This window comes from Neoarius graeffei, chromosome 4 (assembly GCF_027579695.1).
Source record: "Neoarius graeffei isolate fNeoGra1 chromosome 4, fNeoGra1.pri, whole genome shotgun sequence".
NCBI lineage: Eukaryota > Metazoa > Chordata > Actinopteri > Siluriformes > Ariidae > Neoarius > Neoarius graeffei.
This window is the reverse complement of record NC_083572.1, coordinates 12,157,694-12,184,784: the sequence shown is the minus strand read 5'-3', so window position 1 is coordinate 12,184,784 and position 27,091 is coordinate 12,157,694. Positions and strand designations below refer to the sequence as shown.

The 27,091-nt window shown below is 42.4% G+C and overlaps 1 protein-coding gene across 2 annotated transcripts in view; it reads right to left on the bottom strand.

Annotated features, from left to right (window-relative positions):
- The window catches only part of tab1 (TGF-beta activated kinase 1/MAP3K7 binding protein 1), an 82,606-nt gene that overhangs the window by 42,508 nt on the left and 13,007 nt on the right, over positions 1-27,091 (bottom strand). For both annotated transcript variants that reach the window (XM_060918830.1, XM_060918831.1), the window contains exons 4-5: positions 25,108-25,194; positions 15,290-15,425 (exon numbers count right to left, since the gene is read on the bottom strand). In XM_060918830.1, the coding sequence (XP_060774813.1) occupies positions 15,290-15,425; positions 25,108-25,194 (223 nt within the window). The remainder of the gene's footprint in view (positions 1-15,289; positions 15,426-25,107; positions 25,195-27,091) is intronic.

Genomic DNA, 27,091 nt, shown 5'->3' with positions numbered 1-27,091 from the left:
TTCACAGCAAAATTATTCAAGCCAAAACGTGAAGAGCTGTTATAAGAAAATAATCAAGCATGAGGTGGTATGACGCCTTTGACTATTCTCCAATAACAGCATGCCTTCAAGTGTTTTTCTCTCTCTTATACCGCAGCAAATTTCTATTATATTACAGCAGCTTGTTATGTTACTAAGAAACTGGGACGTGCAAAGCCCACTGCCCTGAAGACTTTCCTGTGGAGGTAGGCTGGCTGCTGAAAGCACTGACGTGGGAGACTCTTTCCATAACTGCTAAACAGAACGTCTCCTTACAGAAAGCTTCAATGATTTTCTTCGTTTAAAAACATGCTTTTAATCACTTAAAACTGAAAATTAGTCATAGGTTACCAAGAGTGTCCACCATACAAGTCCCTGTGAATAAGCTGTTCCGACAGAATACTTGGCAGATTTGGTAGATTTCAATTAAGTGTGTGTTTCCTGGCACAGACCTGACTGTTAAGCACAGTTCATATATTTTTTGATAGGTTTGAGGTCAGGACTTGGTTTAAGCTTAATGATAGCCTGCTTTATCCATTCCACAACCAGCTTTGATGTGCATTTGGAGTAACTGTCCTGTTGGAACACCCAATTGTGTCTGCGGTAGTCCTCCTCCTTCATTCTTCAACAGCCCCATAGCATGAAACTACCACCATCATGCTTAACAGTTGGTGCAGTGGTCTCTGGTCATTGCGGCTAAACAACTCAGGCTACATCCACACGACAATGGCAACGAGATTTTCATCTCATTCTCATCTCATTATCTCTAGCCGCTTTATCCTTCTACAGGGTCGCAGGCAAGCTGGAGCCTATCCCAGCTGACTATGGGCGAGAGGCGGGGTACACCCTGGACAAGTCGCCAGGTCATCACAGGGCTGACACATAGACACAGACAACCATTCACACTCACATTCACACCTACGGTCAATTTAGAGTCACCAGTTAACCTAACCTGCATGTCTTTGGACTGTGGAGGAAACCGGAGCACCCGGAGGAAACCCACGCGGACACGGGAAGAACAGGCAAACTCCACACAGAAAGGCCCTCGCCGGCCACGGGGCTCGAACCCGGACCTTCTTGCTGTGAGGCGACAGCGCTAACCACTACACCACCGTGCCGCCGCAACGAGATTTTATTAAAAAAAATATCGCGTCCACATGGGCAACGGATCAGTAAAATATCAGGTCCATATGGCAACGCAACGCTTGCTGAAAACGATGCAATACACATGCCACACCTCTACGTGCGCTGTAAGACGGTCCCATTGGAGACACCAGAACAATAGAAGAAGTAGGACGCATGCGCATCAACCCTTTCTTCTACCCGGCGTGAAGCACTCTCAGGAACAAGCACACAACAACAAGAAGATGGCTGCGACTACGCGAGGAAATCGTGCCTTCTGTGTGTACAAATTAGTTTTATTAGTGTGCATAGTTTTATATAACTTAATTTGCTTATTGTGTGTGAACATTTTGAAAAGCATTTTTATATAATTTATATAACTTTTTATATTGTGTGTGAACATTTTGAAAAGCAGTCTTATCCAATAAAAAAAACAAATTCAAGAAATGGCTCAGTTACTTGTTTATTTAAAAGAAAAGCTGTATACAAAAGTGAATGCAATGCAGTGGTTCATACAAAACAGCGAGAGTGCTGCTTGTTCTAGTCATGTGGTTGTGACGTCATCGTAAACAAATCCGTTCTACTCATCCAGACGACTTCGCAACGGCGTCGTTGCCAGATTTTTCCACTCTGGAACCCGTTCTCAAAAAATATCGTTTTGGGTGTCCCAAAACACCGGTGCCGTGTGGACGCCAGGCCGAAACGATGAACAATTTTATGGGTCAGTCCATGAAATGATGTTACTTTTCATTGGTCCGGGTTTACATAATCATTTCATCTTTTTAATTTCCATGATTTAAAGAAATATTTAGCAGATTATCCATAAATATTGTTTGAAGAAATAAAATTAATAAAAAATGAAGTTTTCTTTTGAAATAAAGAAATGTGAAACATTTTCTTCCCCTGTGACTGGACACGGATGACACGTTTTTTGTGACATGGAATATTTGCTGACTTTGAGCTTAAATAAACCTTCATTACTTTCTGAGAATTTCAATAAAATTAGTTTCATGGTACTTGCAATTTAGTTTTACACTCGCATAATAAAGTTAAGAAGGTTCTATAAACTATTTAGCTTCGAATTCATCCACTAAAAATAGGTTGTGAACGTAACATTGCGATGTCCTACCGTGTTACGTTAGAAACCAGGCTTATAAAAAATGATAAAACGAGTTGAAATCATGATTGATGTTTTTAATATAAAGAAGAATATACTATAAAACGATGTAGGTAGAAAGAAATTTAAACAAACGGCAATAAAAGAAATTATCGATGTTTTTTTCTCACATCCTAACGTGGCGTCCACTCACTTCCTGGTTCGTTCACAACCTGCGAGACCTATTTACTCAATCTAGGTCAGCTGAACTGACGTGAGAGAACTTCTCGCGGGATCTCACACGCCACAACACGTGCTCGAGAGAAGTGCAGATATAAGTGTGACTAAGTAAAGTAATGAATTCAATAATCTCATTTACCCCATATAGGATGAAACTGTTTCCTGTTAATGACTGTTGTTATTGTTCAAATCTTAAAGAGATTTTATGAAGTTTGTGAAATACTGGTATTTCATATTTTCAGTGTTTATGATGTTGAACTAATATTTCTAATGAATTCTTATTCAGTGTTAATGTTTAAAGTAAGCAAATAAAAGCAAAAAATTGATTTTATCAATATTTTTCCTTTATTTTTAAAAGCTTGTTCGTGTCCTTGTTACATTAGCAACCGGGTAAATATTTATGGATTTTATCATACATTGTAGAGCAGGAGTTATCTTAACAACTATGTTATATTTTCTTATATGGTCAATGCTTCATGGAAATAAAAGTTGCTTTCAGTTGTAAATTGTTTTAAGTGACTCCCTCTATGTGACATTTTGGTAACCCCATTTCATGGACTGACCCTTATCAGATTCACCTGAATCCGTTGCCGTGTGGACAGGGCCTCAATCTTTGGCCCAATCCCAATTCTAATTTCTACCCCTCCCCCTTCCCCTTGGCCCTTCCCCTTGAAACTGAGCTACAAGGGATAGGGCTTGAAATTCAACCCCTACGTATTGGGATACCCCTTCAACGATCGCATACGTCATCGCGTACCTCCGTCAGCGTTTACGTTAGCAAAACGCGACCAAATGCGTCATTGGCTGCGACCAGCCACTACAGTCAGAGCCAGAACCAGAAATCTCTGCTGGCAGGGTGTGATTTGTTAACTAACACCACTGAATGGGATATCTTTGGCGCTTCGTGCACCACATCCGACAGAATGAGGTGTCAGAACACTCATGTAAACAATAAAAGCGAGAATAACAGAACAAAACGTACGCAGTCAAGCAACCGAAAACAATACTCACTCCCAAAGCTTTTTAGCAGCAGCTTGGATTTCAGAAATCGCTGCTCATTCTCAGCTCGAAAGCGAATCAAGCGGCGTGTTTCCTCTGGATAACAACTTAAAACACGTAAATAATGGAGAAAATACATTTATGACAATCTTTCGCCGCGGGAACCGCCATCTTTCTGAAATCCGCATGAAATCTCGCTGAAATCCGCATGGCATTGTGGGAAATCACTCAAACCCCTTCGTTCGGAGTCAGCTCCAGGAAAATCTCCGTTTGGAGGGGTACAGAAGCCCTCCGCCTTCCCCTCCCCCTCCGCGTTAACTGGGATTGGGATACCCCTACCCCTTCACGTGAACGCGCAAAATGGAGAGGAAAGGCCAAGGGGTTGGTCCAAGGGGTGAAATGGGATTCGGCCTTTGTCTCATCGGACCATCAAACATTCCTCCAGAAGCCTTTTTCTTTGCCCAGGTGGACAACTGCAAACTTTCGTCGAAGTTTTTGGAGCAGGGGCTTCTTTCTTGAACATCAGCCCATGTAAAACTCGCTTGACTGGAGACAGTGTTCCAGAAGCTTTCAGGTCATGGCATGTCTATGCCTTGGCTGTTCATGAAAATCCAAACCAATTTCCTCTCAGCGGAAGGTGACAGTACGGTTCTTCTTCCAGCAAGGTGGTTCCACCTCCCAATAACTTGCACTTACACACAACTGTTTGATGGCCTTGGAATCTGCAGTTGTTTTGAAATGGCTCCAAGAGACATTCCTGAGTTTAGTAAATCTAGAATCCTCTTTCTCAGATCTGCACGGAGATCCTGGGACTTTCCCCATTGTACTATCTGTTGGTCAAGCCAACGAGTGCTATCAAACAAACCCTTTTTATGTTGTCATTGACTACAGCTTGTAGCTTCTATATCATGATCAGTCATGAAAAGGAAGTTAAGAGGCGTTGGCCTCAGCAAGTTAAAAGACGTTCTGGAACTTTTAGCACCACTGAATTAATAATCTATGGGGACGTATGTAAATTTTTGACCCTGTCTGTATAATTTTGTCCCGGTGTTGATTTCAGAAAACTCTAAATAAATAAAACCTTGTGCACCAAATGTTTTTTTCTATTAATGATGCATGTTGAACAATCATTCTGCTACAGGAAAAGAACATCTCATCTCATCTCATTATCTCTAGCCGCTTTATCCTGTTCTACAGGGTCGCAGGCGAGCTGGAGCCTATCCCAGCTGACTACGGGCGAAAGGCGGGGTACACCCTGGACAAGTCACCAGGTCATCACAGGGCTGACACATAGACACAGACAACCATTCACACTCACATTCACACTTACGGTCAATTTAGAGTCACCAGTTAACCTAACCTGCATGTCTTTGGACTGTGGGGGAAACCGGAGCACCCGGAGGAAACCCACGCGGACACGGGGAGAACATGCAAACTCCGCACAGAAAGGCCCTCGCCGGCCACGGGGCTCGAACCCGGACCTTCTTGCTGTGAGGCGACAGCGCTAACCACTACACCACCGTGCCGCCCAGGAAAAGAACAGTTCAAAGAACAGTTCAAAGAAATCACTAAAAGCCAAATATTCCCTTGAAATTCATGTCCATGATGACATTCATGTTTGTGTATGTAAGCGTCCGACTACAACTGTACGTAGCTGTTCAAGTACATCAACTGAATTCTGAAATCCGATTCTGTAAATCAAATCCCTCGATGTAAACCTCTGACTGAAAGAGACTGACTAATTGTTTAAACAGTCAGTAGTTCTGAATATCTACTCATGGGTGATGCCTGAGAAGACTGGATTTGTTAAAAAGGAACCAACATGAAGACCAGAGTGCTGTCTATGGGAGAAAAGCAAGCCATTTTGGAACTGATATTTGTTGGATGGGAATAGCCAAACACAACAATTTGGAATGTTCTGAAAAAGAAAGAAACAACTGGTGTACCAACAACCACACATCCAACAGGTTGGCCAAACAAACAACAGTTGATAACAGAAACAAGAACACCTACTTCTTTATCACGCATACACTTAAACACAGTGAAATTCCTCTCAGCATTTGGCCCATTTAAAGTCGTGAACACACACACACACACACAGAGCAGTGAGCAGCTATGCAACAGTGCCCGGGGAGCAGTTAGGGATTAGGTGCCTCGCTTAAGGGCACTTGAACCCAAGGCTATCCCATGTTAACCTAACCACATGGGGCAAACCCACAGAGAGAACATGCAAACTCCACACAGAAAGGCCCCCGTTGGCTGCTGGGCTCGAACCAAGAACCTTCTTGCTGTGAGGCGACAGCGCTGACCACTACAGAGCAATTCCAGCGTTATGGACGTGACACTTGAACTCAAAATGGCAACAAATGACCCAGTGCATGTTTTATTGTCTCCCAGTATTTAAACAGGTGTTGCATATTTTAAGGCTGTACCATACTGGAGAAGTGATAGAACAAGAACAATTCCCATAGTACATCTAGGGCATGCCAGAAAATGCCAATAAAAGATGCGTTATGGATGTGACAGAAAAAGTATCACTTTTCTTGGGTGACTGTACATTTTTATCAAACTCTGTGAAATTGTAAACCTAATGTCGAAATGGAGATATCCATCTGATAGAGGGGTCCAAGGTGAATATTAAAAAATCTTTGTTTAAAATATTTTGTATTTCATGCAGAGTTTCGGAAGGAAAAGTCAGCGTTATGGATGTGACGAAATTCCGTTATGGATGTGACGCGTCTGAAATAGACATGGCATATGTTTAGAAAATCAGCAATTTAACCACCATAACCCTTTGAAAAACTCTCTAAATATCAGCTAAAACTATCAAAGTTCTTAAATAATATTTAGGATGGCTATTGTTTTGCTGTTTTGTGGATTTTAGCATACATTTCTGTGGCTTGTGGCAATAATATAGAATTGTACATGATCAAAGTTGATTTTAGCTTGGGTTTTACATTATAAGAAAGAAAGACTGACAGTGACATATTAGGTTGGTTACAAATTGGTTCAACTTATTCACATCTGTAAAATACAGGCCTAGGTGATCTCTCTGGGAGTGGTTTTGATGTTTTACATGTTGCTTTATTTTTGCATGGTGAGGTTGACATTTACATGGAATTGCACTACACCGCCGTGCCGCCCTATGAGAAATCCGTGAAGAAAAACCCGAAAACAACAGTGACCTCACCAACAACATCCACAGAGCAAGCGTGGAGGTATCACAATCCACTGTTCAAAGAAGAGCAGAAATTACAGAGGCATTACCACAAGATGCAAACCACTCACCGGGATTAAAAACAAGAAGGCCAGATTGTAAATTGCAAAGAAATACAGAGAAGGGGAATTCTGCAACGGGCTCACTAATCTTTGTTGATGATGTAACTCATGATAGTACTAGCAGAATGAATTCAGAAGCCGACGGAAACATTCTGACTTGCAATTTAAAGAGAAATACACCCAGGGCTTGACAGTAACTTTTAAATCCACTTGCCCTGAGGGACAAGTGGGGGTAAATTTCCACTAACCCCCCCCAGATTATCACTTACCCCCTATTTCGCGAGAACTATTTTTTTTTTTTTAGGAAAACTATAGAATAGTTGTGAATTGCAACATAAAATAAAGATCACACATTGAGTTGAAGTTTGGTTATTGATTAAGTTTTTTTTTATTAAGTTTGGTTATTGGTTACTTTTTACTTTTAACGGACAATAAAATTTTATCCAAAATAGTTTTTCCTGCCTTAGTCGATTTATTTCCATTTCACATGCATGCAGCTGTTGTGAAGTTCAGTGTGTTTGTGTCGAACTCTCTCTCTCTCTCAGACTGCAGATTCATCACTCCATAACGTAGAAATCATAAAATGGAAATCTATAACAAAGTTTGTAGGAAGAAAACAATAGGGTGCCAAGACTTTTGAACAGTACTATGTTTGAGAATATTTATATATCGGGTTTTTTTTTATATCATCCACCTCTAGGTTAAAAAAAAAAAACGCTGCGTCATGACAGACAGGATAATGTTTGAGTTTAAAATTATTGTTTAGCATGTGGGTTGTGGGTGTTTTATACAGACCTGGCAACCTGTAATTGAATCAGTGTAGCAGGTCTGTCAGGACGCAGCGCTTTTTTAAAAAAATAAACCTAGAGGTGGATGATGTAATAAATAAATAAATAAAACCATATACACAACAAAATAAAGAGAGAAAATACTTCAATTTATACGCATGATTTTATTGCGCACGACAAGCCTGTTTCGAGAGCGACTTGCTCTCTCATATTTCTGATTTGGTAGGGTTTATAAGACGGCATGTCGGATTGTTAACAAAATTCTCTTTATGATCCTTAATAGACTGGTACCGAAATCCAGAATTGTGACACCCAAAGGCATTTTTGAGACAAAGTCGACAAACAGTCTTATTTTGTCAATTTGGGTGTGCCGAATTCAAATCTGCAATATGCCGAGCTCTATCTGACCTCTGTTGACCTCTAGAGGTCATTAAACTTTGGGCCTGTAAACGTCTCAGCTGAACCCAGTTTCTCAGCTTTCTAAGGAATGAAATGCACTAAAATGATTAATGAAGTTAGCGAATGGCCTTGTTTGTTAAATGTTTGGGTGCTGAATTCATTTTTCATTTGTAAAACGACATACGACCTCTGATAACCTCAAGGTCATTAAACTTGGCCTATAGGCCTATGCATTTAACGCCATTTTTAAACTGACTTTACTCCCCCAAAAAGAATATGAACAGACAAAAAACAAATAGAAAGGAACAAATACAACATTAAATGCCAGTCCATGTACATGTGACTTACTTTTCACAATGAGAATGCCTCGGCGATCACCTTACATAACATTGCATTACATTTAGAGGTTATTGTTTATACAAAGCTACTGAAAAAAGGACAGACTCAGCAGCATACAAAATGTGGGGGCATACAGGGTATACAGGTTAATCAGGGTTAGTATATATGAGAGTTTTTTTCTTTGTTGTTTGTTTTTTGTTTTAAACGGGGTAAAGCCTTTACAAAAAACAAACAACAAAGAAAAAAAAACCTCTCATATATACTAACCCTGATTAACCTGTATACCCTGTATGCCCCCACATTTTGTATGCTGCTGAGTCGGTCCTTTTTTCAGTAGCTTTGTATAAACAATAACCGCTAAATGTAATGCAATGTTATGTAAGGTGATCGCCTAGGCATTCTCATTGTGAAAAGTAATGCAAGGCTGACACTTGCACGATTTTGTCGTGGCAAGTCGTGCCATTTTGGGGCACGAACTGGGAGGCTCCCGCACTGTTCACGACTAGTTCACGACGAGTTCACGAATGCGTGCCCGTCCACATTCACGAACTGGCACGACAAGTTCACGCATAGTTTGCGCATAGTTTACGCACTTCCCGCATTGGCACGACGAGTTTGCGCAATTCGGACGGTGTCGTGCCGACTTGGGCACGCCATATAAAAAGGGGGCCTCCCCAACCCCTGGTCATTTTTGAATTGGCTGTGGAAGAGACAACATGCTGAATACCAGAGACACAATCATTGCAGAGAAGAGAAGATGCCTATACCTGGCAGCTGCTCTAGCCATTGTTGAAGAGCAGCAGAAAAGGCTGGAAGAGGCAGAAGAGCAAGAAAAGGCAACCCCACCTCGAAGAAAGACACAAAGGAAAGTGTGGGTCCGGGAATGGTTGACCAGAAGGCACGAGTTTGGACAGTATGACAGTCTACTGACTGAACTCCACAAGGAAGATCAAAGGGGCTACAAAAATTACCTCAGCGCGCACTTCCACGCACTGGCACGCATCCTCCCGCATCGTCCCGACGAGTTCACGAACAGTTTGCGCATAGTTCACGACCCGGTCGCGAAATTTTGTCGTGACCAAAATTTTGAACATTTCAAAATTCTCGTCCCGACATGGCACGCAGTCACGACGGGTTTACGCACACTTCACGCCAGTTTACGACTAGTTTGCGCACTGGCACGACTCGAGTCGTGCCAATGCGTGCCACGGAATCGTGCAAGTGTCAGCCTTGCATAAGTCACATGTACATGGACTGGCATTTAATGTTGTATTTGTTCCTTTCTATTTGTTTTTTGTCTGTTCATATTCTTTTTGGGGGAGTAAAGTCAGTTTAAAAATGCCGTTAAATGCAGAGGCCTATAGGCCAAGTTTAATGACCTTGAGGTTATCAGAGGTTGTATGTCGTTTTACAAATGAAAAATGAATTCAGCACCCAAACATTTCACAAACAAGGCCATTCGCTAACTTCATTAATCATTTTAGTACATTTCATTCCTTAGAAAGCTGAGAAACTGGGTTCAGCTGAGACGTTTACAGGCCCAAAGTTCAATGACCTCTAGAGGTCAACAGAGGTCAGATAGAGCTCGGCATATTGCAGATTTGAATTCGGCACACCCAAATTGACAAAATAAGACTGTTTGCCGACTTTGTCTCAAAAATGCCTTTAACTCCTTAAATAAGCACTTTTTTTTTAATTTTGGTGCCAGTCTATAAGGGTAATAAAGGCATCTTTATGTGCTAGAGATTCAATGCGGTTGTCTAATTCAAGGCGATTGGCGATGGAGTTTGCCTTGATGTTAATTTGCTGTTCGAGGTTTCCAGGTGCCTTCTTATATTCCTTTTCGATAGACTTTATGAGTGCCTTACAGTCATCCGGCGGTAGCCTGAAAAGTTGGTGGTTTTGTCAGCGGGGACATATACACACATGTCTGAGTTGATGGTATCGATATGCTTTGACAAGCAAGTCGCTCTCGAAACAGGCTTGTCGTGCGCAATAAAATCATGCGTATAAACTGAAGTATTTTCTCTCTTTATTTTGTTGTATTATTGCTCCTAGTTTGAGCACTTGTGTCTAAGGATTACTCTATTCTTTTAAAACCATATATAAATATTTTGCACAGTACTGTGTTCCTCTGATAACCAAAACAAAGCTCCAGCTCTCTCGGCTCTTAATCTGTTCTGTTCTTTCAGGATTTATTGCGTATGTCGCTCCTTGTTGAGTTTTTTATGCCCGAGTTGTTTGAAACCAATCCGGGTTTTCTGTGTCAAATAAAGGCCATGTACACACGTAGCTGGGTATTTTTAAAACCGAACATTTCCCCCCCCTCCGTTTATAAAAATGTTTTATCCACACCACCTCGTCTTCGAAAAAATCCCTTCCACACATAACCGAACATCTGCGTTTTCAATCACATTCCAAACCTGTAGATGGCATTATTTCCCCAAATCCTACCCCCTAATCACATCAGAATAGCACCTGCACAATAATTAACGCTTTCAAGGAACTACTCCGATCCATTACTCTTTGTCCATGCGTAATCTGGCTTCTGCAGTAAACAAAGGTCGTACGTTTGACGTCAGGGCAGATTTGTTGTCATTTTTTTTGGCGCAGATTGTGACGTTCTAAAACGCAAACCTCCGGTTATCTCTGTCTACACGAAAAGGCATACGCGGAGTTTTCAAAAATCTTCACTTTGCCCGGAGTTTTTTTAAATATTCGTTTTTGATGCGTTTTCATGTGGATGACAGGCCAAAACGTAGAAAAATATCTTCGATTTAGCAGATACCCGGCTACGTGTGGACGGGGTCAAAGAAGCGGCTTCACCTGTAAGAAAATCAAACGCTTTCATGAATGCTCGAATGTGAGCAGAAAAAAAAATTAAAACGAGATTCTTAGGCAAACTCTTCCATCATCACGTCCGACTTTCTGCTTTTGTAAAATACATTTTAAATACAACCTGTGAATTTCTCTGGAGTTTTCAGGCTGAGCTCCTCTCCTCGTATTCTTTAACCACTCGTTTCCTCGTTGTTCTTGAAGCACTTGCTTCTATTTTTGAACATTTTTCTTGATAGCGGGGAGACGGTAATGCCTTTTATCGATTTCTCCGTTTGAACAAGCAAAAACGGCGCAAAAATTAACCACACTGAAGACCGATTAAGCCTCGCTTGCATGAAAGACGGTGTCTGTCTGACCCCAGCTGTAATTATCATGTGATGCGTGACATCATGCACATGGGGTCTATAAACAGTACGTGTACCATACTACAACACAGGGGGTATATAAAATAACTTGCAAAGTAGGAAATGAAACCGAGACTAAGGAAACAGTCAAGACGTAATGGCGGATACGTAGTGACGGACGCTTTTAGGAACTGAAATAAAAGATCAAAAAGCCTCATTTTTGTGGTGCTCGTTTGTAACATATGCTCGTTCCAACTTGGCCGGTCGGGCATGTCGGGGACATATCCCACTTACCCGAATGCATGCTTCACTTGCCCTGGGCAATCCTAAATGTCGAGCCCTGTACACCCATATTAATTGGGAGGCACTTCAAGCAGCGAGACGATGATCCTCGATCCTGCAGTATAAGCATCACAATTGAAGAATGTATGCAAGGGATATCGAAATGTTGTACGGCATCCATTCCAATACTTTTGCTTCCCTAAAATATCTTCTTTCGGCTGCTCCTGTTAAAGGTCTGATGACACGTTTTTGACATCTTTGGCGATGTTTTATAACATAAAAAGTAGTGCTGTCAAGCGATTAAAATATTTAATCGCGATTAATGTCGCGACTGTCATAGTTAACTCGCGATTAATCGCAATTTAATCGCACATTTTTGTCACATGAAAAACCATTGTAAATTCTCTTATCAGCATAAAAAAGTGAATGGGCTTGCTCACCGTTCGAACTACGGGGGTACTCGGGGGATCCGAGATCCCCTGAAACAGACATGAGATCCCTTGAAAACATGATTTGGGAAATGTTGGGGGGTCTCGAAAATATTGGCAAAATGATGTTTATTGACATAGCAATCGTGTGTAACGGGAAGCATTTGCATATCCGAAGTGAGCGCGCGATGGAGATCCGCGCTCTGAGACAAGCGCAAGCACCCCCCCAAGGGAAAAAAAAGGGACCCCCCCGAAAATATCGGCATAGTTCGAACACTGGTTGTACCAATGTGTTTTTGTTTTTTTTTTTAATTGCAGAGCATAACACGTCTTGTCACAGCCACTGCAAAGTGGGGCTGGAGCCGCCGATGGGAAAACGAAACCTAAGCCGAGCACCGTGGCTCTTCGGGGGAGGGCAGAGGACTCTGGCTGTGCGGGGCGTGGCATCATGTCACAGAGCGTTAATCTCGTGATAAAAAAAATTATTGCCGTTAAAATTGAGTCAAGTTAACGCGTTAATAACGCGACATTTTTGACAGCACTAATAAAAAGTAATTCCCGATGATCCATATATTAATTCACAAAGGCACCTATTTTACAAGTTATGATAAAAAACGCGGCTATTTGGGCAAATTTGACGGGGCTGCAGCACCCAGGAGACGAATGAGGAGGAGGAGCTATATGACGTCAGCGAAAGAACCTTCCTCCTCACTTACCAGTTTGTTGTTGATGCGACAGGTGTTCAGTTTGTCATTATTAGTATTATTATTATACATTATTATATATATTATGCCTTCGCGTTGTGTTGCTGGCTTTTGCTCCAAAACCCACAAGGATGGGGTAAGTTTATTCAAGTTTCCCAGAGATCCCGAGCTGCATGCGAAGTGGGTGAAGCAAGTCAGGCGCACTCGTGACAAGTGGGAGCCCTCACCAACATCCATCCTGTGCTCTGAACACTTCGATTTGGATTGTTTTGACACCCTTCCCAGCTTAAAAGAATCTCTTGGGTGTTCAGTTCAGCACAAACGTGTGTTACTACCATCAGCAGTGCCTACAGTATTCCGGAGGGGGTCTACTAGTAGCTATGCCGGACAAGCCGACTCCTCCAAAGACAGTCCTCCTGTCAGAACATGTGTTGAGAAACGACATAAGATAAAGGTACGTAGAGCTATAGAGTGCTCCGACATGATGCTAAAAATAGTAACACTGCGGTCTGCGCGGCCATCTTGGAAGTCACTCGCTCCAGAGCGCTCATAGAGTACACATCATAGAGTACACATTCATGATAATCATAAAGTCGGCGTGATATCAGTCATGTATTTGCTTGTGAAAGCTTGCGGCTTTCATGTAACTGCCGCCTAGCAACGAGAGGCAAAGGGTAAAGAGGGTAGGCTAGCATAGATTCTATTCGGAAGAGATCAACACATGATTGCTTAAAAATGAGGTATTTTAACAATGTGCATCTGTTTTGTGATTATCGTGACACTTGTGTGTTCTATAGAACTGGATGTCTTATCAGCACATCGAGGATCTTCCACTCCGGAGGCTTTAGCAAGTACTCGTAGCAACACTACACTTTACCCTTTGCCATGCGTTGTTAGGGAACGGTAGCAAGTACCCCGATGACCGACTTCAAGAATATGTAGAAAAAATTTAGAAATTATACTTTCCAAAAAAAGTCATTTGAGCTTAGTGTATTGCATTTCCATTTATATTGTAGGTTCTTGCTGATGTTTTTGCGGAGTATGACGCAGCTGCTGAATCAGAAGCTGCAGAGTTTGTATGTACTAGTTGTGAACATTCACATTATCATCAATCTCATTTATTTAAAATCAGATAAAATCATGCCATCCTGATCACTGCTTAAAGTACCAGTATTTGGTTGTTCTTTTGTTCAGAGGAAGAGCTAGCACAAGAGAGTTCACCGGCGTTTTCATGCGCCATTTCCATTGAGTAGAACAGCCAGTGAACCGCAGCGTGTTCTTCCGCTGACGTCACAGCATGGCCGCGAGCCACGGACCCAGTTTTCTTGCGCTGTGCAATTAAAAGTTGGATATTCGCGTAACAGCTTCTTTTCACGCAATTATAACAGAAATCTAACATGTTTGCCATGTTGTATAGTTTATTTAAGAAATTGCATAGAGTCATGTTCGTGTCATCAGCACTTTAAGGGTCGCCACAGCGGATCTATTTGATTTGGTATAGGTTTTACACCGGATACCCTTCCTGACGCAACCCTCCCCAATCTACCGTAAAACAGGCTTGGGACCGACACCAAGTATGCACCGGTTTGTGTAACCCCAGTGGCTGGGTATTTTACCTAATCTGCATGTCCTTGAATTATGGGGGAAACCCATGCAGACACAGGAAGAACATGCAAACTCCGCACAGAAACGCCTCCGTTGGCTGAGCTTCAAACCCAGAACTTTCTTGCTGTGAAGCGAGAGTGCTAACCACTGCACCACCACCACCACCGTGATGGTGTTTTCTTTCACACCAGGTATAAAAGACCAAAAGTATGTCTTCGTCCTTTCTTTCCCATACCCATGGGATATCGACGTCCCCTGCGTGACCATCTCTCAGTCTCAGCAATTACCAAGACAACCTAACCCACGGCAATGCACCACTTGACCTTTTCAGAAAGTCAAACCCACATGCAAAACAGAGAAATGAAGAGTTTTTAATGTCAAGCTCGGAAAAAAAAGTCCAAACGTCTCTGTGCCGGGTTTATAGCTTGAGGGAAAACACAGCGATGTCTGAATAAACAGCAGCACTAATGGAGGGGGATCAGAGCACGACCTCAATAGTACTGATGAAAATTTCTTGCACGTTACATGACGTGACCGAGAGGTGTGGGCAATAAGATATCCTGTTGTCTGTTTGAAACATTTTTGTTATTTTCGTGGCGATCATCCATCTTTTATTTCAAAAATAAGCGTCAGCGGAAAAAGGAGAGATAAATAAATAATTAAGAACGATAATGTGAAATGGCCAGAGAAAATCATGCTTTGTTAATAATAATAAAAAAAAAAATTATTCCCTGATACTTACAAAGCGGATTTTGACCATCTCTCATACACGGTGAATTGACGAGTGTGTGTCAGCATGTATACATACCCACATTAGCGATGTACAGCTTGTTGTTGAGAATGAGAGCGACGACAGCCGTGGCTCCTCCAGACACCTCCTGCTCCAGAGTCTTCAGCCTCTCTGCAATCTTCTGATTCTGAGACAGCTGGTGAAACATCGCTCCCTGCAGGACAAAGAGAGGAACAGCTTTACTTAAATTACGCTCATGAGACCCCGCCTCAATGCACAGTCGTCCCTTGATTATCTAGCGCTAACGGATTAAAAAACAACTAAAAAAAAAAAAAAAACAAAGCACATACAAGAGCTCAGTCTGGGTTTTAGGAAGGTTTATATTACATGGACACAAGTGTTTGACTGGGAAATATCCCGCTTGTATTTTTCATACGAGCTCGATCCGGGACGTGGAGAAATCAAAAGCGTGACATAAATCTCTATATGTCACTCGTGATGAACGGTTTTCATAAATTTGGGCACTTTTTGTTTGTGAATGTGTCAATATAATAAAAAAGAAAATCACACGTTGGCTTGAAGATATGAAGTTTCTCTTCTCATGTTGAAAAACTCCTACACTACCGTTCAAAAGTTGAGATTTCCTTATTTTTGAAAGAAAAGCACTGTTCTTTTCAATGAAGATCACTTTAAACTAATCAGAAATACACTCAATAGACCCCTTCGCATGTTTGGAAACAAACCGACCGTTGCCAGGATGCGCGCGCAGCCTGGACCCAGAAACAATGGCGCTGCCCATAGACCGGCATTATGAGCTGTCAGATTATGCCAAACAATTGTCGTTACAAGATCGAGAACGCTACATAAATAAGTTAACTCTAACAAGTGGACATCGCCTACCGGATCCGCATTTAATTAAAGAGTGGACGGACGATGTTAGTAAGTTCCCTGGTATACAATGGCCAGATATATACTCGTACCTTAAGGCCCGGTCCCACTGCACTTACGGATGCAAAGAGGATGTAAAACGTAAAAAAATCTTTGCCATCCGTTGGAAAACGCTATGCATCCGTTGTGTACTCACTGCATACGTGCTTCATACGCTCTATCCATCGAGCATCCGTCCACTGTGATTTCATCCGCGCAAAAAGTTTTGAGCTGCACAAAACTTTTAGAACGGATGAACTTTCCGCCGTGTACGATGTAAATCCGCGACATATACGAGCAACAAACGTTCTATGTCCGTTATCATCCGTTAAACGTCTGCTGTATCCTCTCTGCATCCTCTGGGCATCCTCGCAACTCACATCCGCTGCAGCTGAAAACGGAAAGAGGGAGGAAAGATAAGGTACATGAAACGTCTATTCATCGTTAGTAGCACGGAAATAGAAAGGATGTAAGCGTATGCATCTCGTATATAAAGTATTCAAAACGGACAAAGCGTTTATATCTGGGATGTATCTCGTATATTTAGGATGTCTGGAGTATGTCTAGAGTATGTAGAAGGACACCTAGCGGACAATCGGTCTGCATCCGATATACATCCGCGCAACATCCCCTTTGTTTCCGTTAGGCGTACGTGATGCATCCCCTTCATTCGCTATGCATCCGCTCTTTCTGCTATGCGTCCGCTTCTCAGTTATCACCGGTAACCCCTTCGGAGCTGTCATCCACTTCCATCCGCTAGGCTTCCTATGAACATGCGTTTAACATCCCCGCTATATAGTACCCACGTCCGTTCTTTTCCGTTCTGTTTTCGCAAATTTTGTCCATTTCTGGAGCGGATGAAAACGGATAGAGCCACCCCCGAAATTTTGCTCGTCCGCTGTGTCCTTTTTGCATACGTTTTGTGTCCATCGGCCAGTGGGACCGGGCCTTTATTGACAAGACTTCAGTGTACACCCACGAAAAACTTCGTGCCTACAAGTCTTTAGACGCATATGACTATGTTATGTGCGGGCATGTACAACTTGATTAACAATGGGACGTTCATATTCATTTTGTTTTAATCAAATTATGCCAGTGATGTGATGGCAATGTGGCTTTAGCTACAACAGCAAATCCCAACACTAAACAGCAATTTGCAGGAGGTAACGGCATGAAAGGAATGATAGTGTAAAGAGTGCAGCTAAGAGAAATCAGAGCTGCGTAAAAAGCGAGAGGCAGAGAGCAGAAATGAAACTGAACGGGGCGGGAGCTAGGTTAGAGCAGTCAACGTAAGTTGGCATTTAGAGCGAGGGCACACAATTTTACCTTTCCATCCTTGCTTTAAAATTGTGATTTTCGGCATACGCAAATAATGACGGCACAAAATCTGGACTGCTTGAGTCAAGCGAGAGCTCTCCTACAAACAAAACTGCATGCAAAGCTAAGTTAACATGCTAACGATATTCCTTACATTGTGTAACTATGACCCAGCTAATCAGACAAACGTTACCAAAGTATTTTGCTACATCAATAAACGAAGACTAGAAAGAATAAAAAAGAAAGATTTAATAAATAGCCTGATCTTACCTGTGATGAAGTGGGCGCTGCAAACCCACGCATTTTTGATGGTGCTTTCATCCCAGTCTACACGTTTGATGGCTTGTAGCCATAGACGTCTGCGATTTTTTCGGAATGGGTGAGATCCTGCTGGAATTCTGAACATTTTAACCCCATCACTGCTACGATTCTGACACCCGACAACACAACAACTAGGCATCGCTGAGTCTTTTTTGGGTCCAGGCTGCGCGCGCAATTTCCGCTTACGTATGAATGACGTTTACTGCGAAGGGGTCTATACATTGCTAATGTGGTAAATGACTATTCTAGCTGCAAATGTCTGGTTTTTGGTGCAATATCTACATAGAGTTGTGCTTATAAGTTTACATACCATAATGACAACAAAAAACATCCAAATGACCCTGATCAAAAGTTTACATACCCCAGTTCTTAATACCCTGTATTGCCCCCTCTAACATCAATAACAGCCTGAAGTCTTTTGTGGTAGTTGTGGATGAGGCTCTTTATTTTCTCAGATGGTAAAGCTGCCCATTCTTCTTGGCAAAAAGCCTCCAGTTCCTGTAAATTCCTGGGCTGTCTTGCATGAACTGCGCGTTTGAGATCTCCCCAGAGTGGCTCAATGATATTGAGGTCAGGAGACTGAGATGGCCGCTCCAGAACCTTCACTTTGTTCTGCTGTGGCCAATGACAGGTCGACTTGGCCTTGAGTTTTGGATCGCTGTCATATTGGAACGTCCAAGTACGTCCCATGCGCAGCTTCCGGGCTGATGAGTGCAAATTTGCCTCCAGTATTTGCTGATAACGTGCTGCATTCATCTTTCCTTCAACCGTGACCAAGTTTCCTGTGCCTTTGTAGCTCACACATCCCCAAAACATCAGCGATCCGCGTCCGTGCTTTACAGTAGGAATGGTGTTCCTTTCATCATAGGCCTTGTTGACACCTCTCCAAATGTAACGTTTATGGTTGTGGCCAAAAAGTTCAATTTTGGTCTCATCACTCCAAATTACCTCGTTCCAGAAGTTTTGAGGCTTGTCTCTGTGCTGTTTGGCATAAATTTTTGTTGGTCTACCTGACCGTGGTTTGGTTTTAACAGAGCCCCTGATTTTACATTTGTTAATCACAGTTTGAACACTGCTGACTGGCATTATCAATTCTGTGGATATCTTTTTGTATCCCTTTCCTGTTTTATACAGTTCAACTACCTTTTCCCGTAGATCCGTTGACAATTTTTTGCTTTCCCCATGACTCAGAATCCAGAATCGTCAGTGGCTGGATGAAAGATGCAGGAGTCTGTCTGGATCCCAGAAACTCACTCAGCTTTTATGTGCGCACACTGATTACAAGCAAACAGATCACAGGTGACGATGTTACGGTACCTTTAGTAGCCATTCAAACCCATTTGTGTCAACTTCTGTGCATGTTATCAGGCCAAAATCACCAGGGTATGTGAACTTTTGATCAGGGTCATTTGGGTAGTTTCTGTTGTCATTATGATTTAAAAAGAGAAAACACAGTCGTTTGACAATAAATGGTTTCACCCAACCACCAAGCATGAGTGGAAAATGTTTTTGTGTTATCATTCATATTCTCTGAAAAATGGTCAAAGAATCATAGATTCTGGCAGGGTATGTAAACTTATGAGCACAACTGTAGGTGTATAGAGGCCCATTTCCAGCAACTCTCACTCCAGTGTTCTAATGGCACAGTGTGTTTGCTCATTGCCTCAGAAGGCTAATGGATGATTAGAAAACTCTTGTACAATCATGTCAGCACAGCTGAAAACAGTTTAGCTCTTTAGAGAAGCTATAAAACTGACCTTCCTTTCAGCAGATTGAGGCTACATCCACACGACAACGGCAACGAGATGTTATTTAAAATACATCGCGTCCAAATGGGCAACGATCAGTAAAATATCAGGTCCATATGGCAACGCAATGCTTGCTGAAAACGATGCAATACACATGCCACACCTCTAGGGGCGCTGTAAGACGGTCCCTTCGGAGACACCAGAGCAATAGAAGAAGTCAGGACGCATGCGCATAAACTATTATGCGCGAGACTTCATATTAGCCACAAAGTCAGGAAAATCTGTTCGTAAAATTACATTATAATGACCAAATACAATGAAAAGTATTTTTCCAGTCTCACCTGTGAAAGGTAATCCCATGTGATCTCGTTTGGACGGCAAACCTGTTGGTACAGTTAAACGCAGCTAATCTTTATTCTCCGCTGTGACCTATCCAATATGGCGGCGAGGATGACGTATGATTCTACGCGGAAGGCGGCGTCTTTAATGGTCCGGAATAAATTGAATGCTACAAGTTGATGGATTAATTTGTTGTTTCTCACCTGTGAAAGGTAATCCCATGTGATCTCGTTTGGACGGTAAACCTGTTGGTACAGTTAAACGCAGCACATGAATCTTTATTCTCCGCTTTGACCTATCCAATATGGCGGCGAGGATGACGTATGATTCTACGCGGAAGGCGGCGTCTTTAATGGTCCGGAATAAATTGAATGCTACACGTTGATGGATTAATTTGCTCTTCTACGCCCTTTTTGAGGAATGTATTGTCGGACTTAAACCAACATCTGAAGAGGTGAGATCGCTCCTTTTTTTCCCTATTTTTGCTGGCGGGATTGACTCTGCCCTAAGGGCAGAGTCTCTCTCTCTCTCTCTCACTTTGCACCATTACACAATAAATATTCACAGTGAAAATATTTTGCAAGCGCGTTTCATGAACCAAGTTATAGGATTTGTTGACAACTCGCATCGAGTTCGTTACACTTCTACCCGGCGTGAAGCACTCACAGTCATGTGGTTGTGATGTCATCGTAAACAAATCCGTTCTACTCATCCAGACGACTTCGCAATGGCAACGTTGCCAGATCTTTCCACTCTGGAACCCGTTCTCAAAAAGATTGCGTTTTGGGCATCCAAAACGCCGGTGCCGTGTGGACGCCAGGCCTAAACGATAAGCAATTGTATCGGAGTCACCTGAATCCGTTGCCGTGTGGACAGGGCCTGAGTTTCTGGAGCATTGCATTTGTGGGGTCGATTAAACGCTCAAAATGGCCAGAAAAATGTCTTGACTATATTTTCTATTCATTTTACAACTTATGGTGGGAAATAAAAGTGTGACTTTGCATGGAAAACACAAAATTGTCTGGGTGACCCCAATCTTTTGAACGGTAGTGCATCTTTCAGACGAAACACACTACGGATCTGAGCGATATGTTTAAATATGTTTTTTCATGATATATCAGATATATTCCATTCAGCCAGCGTGAATTTGAACGAGTCGAAGACGAGTAGCTGCATGGAATATATCTGATATACCACAAAACACCAGCCAATATTATTATTATTATTATTATTATTATGCATACACATTCCTTTCAGGTGTTCAATGCACCTTTCTCTTTCAAAATTCTCTCAAAATCTTCCATATTTAATGAAGCAAACCTGGTGGCCATGTTTGTTTACATTCACATCAGCCCCGACGTGTGACATCATGTTATCTTGACAACCATGCAATATCGTAAACCATATTCAACACTCATTCTCTATTGTGTCGAATGACGTAATACACGTAGGATAAGTGATATGCGAACAATATTGCATGCTATCGAACCAAATGAATGAAACCCGCTAGAAGGGAATAGAACACGTTTTTATTCCATCGAGAAAGTGTCCTGTATGGATAATATATACATGTTATTTACCAGCTGGGAGGTCCGTATCGTGAAATACCGTGACCGAGGTCTTGAAAGTAGGCCGAGGTCACGGTATTTCACCATACGGACCGACCCTTAAGCTGGTAAATAATATATTTATATTTTTTCTTTACCAAATTCTAACAGAAAACGAGAGCGCCCGAAAGGGAAAACCGAGCCGAAGCGAGCCGCCATTTTGAATCCTCATTCACGGCTGTAATGCAAATGGCTTCCTCCTCGGTATACAAGTGCACTTCCATGGCAGGAAAAAAAAATACATTTTGCCACCTATGCACCATGGGCGATTGCTCCAAGACAACGAAGGAGGCTCAGCCTCCTCTAAAAATGACGAACATCGTGTAGGATGAATTGCGCTAGGCTTATGTTATAGCCGACCTTATGACATTGCTATTTCAGATCCAGAATCATAGAAATATATGTGCTCAACCCAACTACAGTGCGAAATCATTCCCTTATAACTTTAATGTGTGCGTGAGTTTTTCCCCCTCGTGACAGCGCGATGCAGCCCAGCCTCAGTGGACTTCAATGGCATTTGGGAGCTATGCGCTTTTCAATCTCAAAATGCAAGACGGTTATTGGACAAATACTGCAAAAATGCCTGCCTACAGACTCCCAGCCTCACAGTGGGAGGGACATGGCAGGTTCCGCGAGGAGACTGGTGATTGGTGAAAGCGGCCGGATATTTTCTTTGATTGACAGCTCGTTTCAACTATAGACAGGCAGCGGTGAATTTCAGTTCAGTCCCATGCGGAATCGCAAGTGCTGTGGTGTATTGTAAGAGATCAGCTTACATTTCGATTTCATTCATTACATACGGTTTCTACCAGCTTTTTTAGTTTGTATATATTTTCATTGTAAATAAAGTGTAAATATAGTGTTGTCAAGTTTGCTATCTTAGTTCCAGAAATTTCGTTTATTTGAGTGACTGAACTTGAACTTGAGGGGGCTAGTCAGCTAGCAAGAAAGCTGCGCACGGATGCCAAGCATTGCTGATTTAATTTTGGCGAAGCCATTTGCCAGTCTTCCTTTCGAGGAAAAAATTAAAATTAAAGAGCAGGGTAGACCAACGCCTCAAATTGACTTGGTGAAAAAAGGTAGGGAATAATACTCGTTCCTTTCAGCTCTCCTGGTACGAGAAAGTGAATTGGCTAACAGCAAGTGACCCACATCAACAACAGTAAATAGGCTACTTTAGTAATATGTCATGGATGGACCAAAAATATAGAATCTATTTAAAATGTTTATGCTGAGTATATTATATTGGAATATATATTTCTCTGGATATGAATTAAACACAGCTACAATTTGGAAAACATTTTTAAACAAAAACACAGCCGAGAACATTTCACACTACAGACCTGGATTAAAAGTGAAGGGTTATCAAAATTGTCAATAAAACATTTCTCAGTCAAAGTAAGTAAAATATAGGGAAAGTATCATTGAATGAAATGTGTGGCACCCAGCTCTATGTTTGGCTCCCCAAGGTCAGTGCTTGTGCCTATTCCAGAACACTCTGCTGTTACTGCTGAGGTTCCTGACAAAGAGCTGCTTTCAATAATGATCAATTTTTAAACAACATGCCACAATTTTAAAATATAAAATGTTAAAATATATACCCCCCCCCCCAACACCACCATCATGTATACTGGACAGTAGGCTAATGGGCCAAAAGAACCTGTTATTTCACAGTTTGTGACGCTGCCAACAATCAGCCAGATCAGAGGCAAGAGTATGGGCAAAATTGATGTGATTTTTCTTTTAAAATCTGGAAATATCGTAACCGACCAGCCTCCCCTGTTTGAAAGACTACCAGCCGCCACTGCTATGTAGTCCCCTATTTATACAAAAATTGAGTCATTCAGGATTCAGCCATGTTGTTGCTCGGTGTTACAGGTTTTTAGCTTTTTCCTGAAATGTTTTCTTTTATTTCTTCTTCCTCAGGGTAGTAAAACTCGCTTTCGCTGTAAAGACTGTCGTTACCGCTATCCATGCTGTAAAATTAATGCTATTCTCCGGAGAAATACTGATAAAAAAATTATAAAGATTTTTGATAATAAAAAAGCTGACTATACATGCATTGTCAAAATGGTGAACCGGTTCAAAATGAAAATTCTGTTGATTACCTTGCTTTTTTTTTTTGTAGATGTGTCCATATAATATAAAGAATATAACACAGTGGCACGAAGATATGAAGCTTCGCTCACTCGTGAATATGTTCACCACTTGAAGATAAACTTCATATCTTCGCGCAACTGTGTAATATCCTCTATTTATGTTGGTAACGATTTGTGCATTACTTCCGACATTCTGGTATACGTGGAATAAACTGTCCTTAGGCCCCGGTCACACCGCCCGAACTTTGCTGGAGCGTTCCTTGAACGGTAGGGAGGGGGGGCCGAATTTCGACAACGCTCGTCACCGCGCACAAAATGGGAAAAAAAATAGAAAACACGGGCGTTGGCTTAGCGGTGCACCGCTGAAGCCGGCGTTGCTTTAGCGTTGGTTTAGCGGTGACGCGAGCGTTGGTATAGCGGCGTTCTGCGCATGTGGGCTTTGGCTCGGCGGGGGTATAAAGTTGGTTTAGCACCAATCATAGCAAGTCTCTCAGCATCCATGGTGATACAGTTTGACTGTAACTTTGAGCAAATTCGATATAGATGAGGTCTGAACTCAATGACAGCTCAATTCCAAATGAGCTCCTGGTCCATTTCTCCCCGTATTTATAGCCAAATTCTGGTCCCGCTCCGACACCTCTATACCAATGCCAAACCAAAGTTCATCGCCGCCATGGATAGCTGCTTCAACGCCCGACACCGTTCCAGCAACCCCGTGTCCACTCGTAAAACGCTTACAACCGCTCCACCGAAGTTTGTGCAACGTTTAATCGCCGCCCGGGCAACGCTGGCGAAGCAGCGGTGGTCCAGCGTTCAAGATTTCTGCGTTGGCCTAGCGGACCCAAGCGTCCACGAACTTGTGTCTAGCGGTGCCAAACTTTGACTGGGCGTTGGTGGAGCGGGGGTGAACTTTGCCGGGGCGGAAAATTGCCCCCTCCTCACCGCTCGCAATATTTTGTGCAGCTCAAAACTTTCGGAGTGGTAGGAGGGCCCCTCGAGAAACATCAGCGGTGGCCGAGTGTATACGGCGTTGCTTTAACGGGGGACAACTTTTGTTAAACGGTGGTGAACGGTTACGAGCGGTGATGAATTTTTTTTCACCGCTCCAGGAACGCTCCAGCAAAGTTCGGGCGGTGTGACCGGGGCCTTAAACTATGTATCATGAAAACTATGGACTCTCTCAGGGAAACAAATTACTAACTACCTAACAATTATACATGCCCCAGAATATACAACTATCATATTATGAATATGTTCTTCTTTTTCCGTAATTCAGTGTCTCCTTTATTCAGTGCTGAATCAAAAAGCATATTGAATTTTATTTATATTTCAAAACCCAGCTTGCGGTGACCTCTGCTGCATGGCAGAGGCGCAGTGCGTAGCACTTTAATCACGCTGTTCTCATGTTCAGAACCAACAAAAGGAATTTTCTATTCATGAATTCGGTTTGTGTCAGGGACCTTGAAAGGCGCTGCTGTAACCATTCTCTTTGTCGTGTGTGAGTGTGTGTGTGTGTGAGAGTGAGTGAGTGTTCTCGCCTCTGGGAGTTGTGCTTGAAGATTGGCCTTTTCTGCCAGTGCGTCATCGATGGTCTCAAAGTAACTCTTCTCCACTACATCAAAAGCCTTGAAGACACCAACAGAGAGGAATGGAAATAAAGGACAAAAAAAAAAATCCTTACATGTTCATCCATACTGAATAACGATAAGTCACATCTAATTTTTTGTCATCTCATTCATACACTACACACGCAAGCAGTCTTTTTAAAGCTTCCAAAAAGGGTGTATTTGATGACATACGGTAGGAGCTGGCCATTTTGGTCCTCGTTATTTTCTAAGCGTATGCAAACTTTTGCATTACACTACAGGCTACACTACCGTTCAAAAGTTTGGGGTCGCCCAGACAATTTTGTGTTTTCCATGAAAAGTCACACTTTTATTTACCACCATAAGTTGTAAAATGAATAGAAAATATAGTCGAGACATTTTTCTGGCCATTTTGAGCATTTAATCGACCCCACAAATGTGATGCTCCAGAAACTCAATCTGCTCAAAGGAAGGTCAGTTTTATAGCTTCTCTAAAGAGCTCAACTGTTTTCAGCTGTGCTAACATGATTGTACAAGGGTTTTCTAATCATCCATTAGCCTTCTGAGGCAATGAGCAAACACATTCAGTGCGTTTACATGCACATCCAAATCGAGCTACTGTCGGTAATCGAGCTAAGGGTCCCAGCAGGGGTGCCAGAGAAATCCAATCCTACATGCACACAAGGAAATCGAGCTATTGTGTGAGGTACATTGTGCACCCGAGCCACAGGTGGTGCTACACGCCACATCGTGTTGGTACACTTCCGGTTGTCGTCATGAAGAAGAGCTATTCAAGAGGATAAACAAAGTTAGCAGTTCCGTGTTCACAAGAAGAACGATGACAGCAACATATATATATATATATATATATTCAACTCCTTAAGCTGAATGAGCATGAACTCTATCTCCTCATTGCTCCAGAAGTGCACGTTTCTACTACTGTTGTCATGCCGACCAAGGCTGTTGTGTTTCCCGCTTGTGGTCTCGTCACTCGTCACTTCCGGAAGGGGCAGTGCTGAAGTAAGTAGCTCGACTACGTAGCTTGATAGGGTTTACATGCACTAAGTAGCTCGGCTACAATCGCATAATCTAGGTCGTGTAGCTCGATTACGAGAAATCCAGTTCGGTTCGATTTCAGCCGAGCTAAGGTGTTTCCATGGCATTTAGAACTTCGATTTCAGTCGAGCTACGGCAGAAATTCGATTTTCTCTATGTGCATGTAAACGCACTGATTGTACCATTAGAACACTGGAGTGATAGCTGCTGGAAATGGGCCTCTATGGACCCTTTTCACGTGACGTCACGACAAACGCGGCCGCCATTTTGTACATGTACTACCAGTAGTTTACCACAGCCAGCACTGAGGAACGGCAGCAAAGAAAGTGTTTATTTTCAGCAAGACTTCCATCATGCCACTATATTGTTGTGCACCTGGATGTAGTAACCATCAACAAACAAGGCAAGGGTTATCATTTTATCGGATCCCGGTAGATGCTGACCGACGGAGAAGATGGATAGCAGCATACCAACGCTTGTGTAGTGACCACTTTGTTGGAGGTAAGACGAATAAAATTAGCCAGAAAAGGCATTACACTGCTGTTAACATTCCATTCTAGTTTACTCTAATTATGATCTGGCAGCTATTTACACCGGATCCAGTGTAAATAGCTGCCGGAGCCAACGTCCGAGGTTCCGGAGCGCGCTAGCTCGCGGCCGGCCGGAGCGCGCTCCGGCAAGCTCGGACGTTGGCTCCGGCAGCTATTTACACTGGATCCGGTATAAATAGCTGCCAGATCATAATTACAGTAAACTAGTAAATACAGTTTTCTGCATCTCGCTCCTTTTTCTTTTATGTTTGTCGCCTTCCTCGCATTCAAACCGATTCGAGCCGAAGTCCACTACATGTCCAAAATGGCGGTCGCGTTTATGAAGGTCA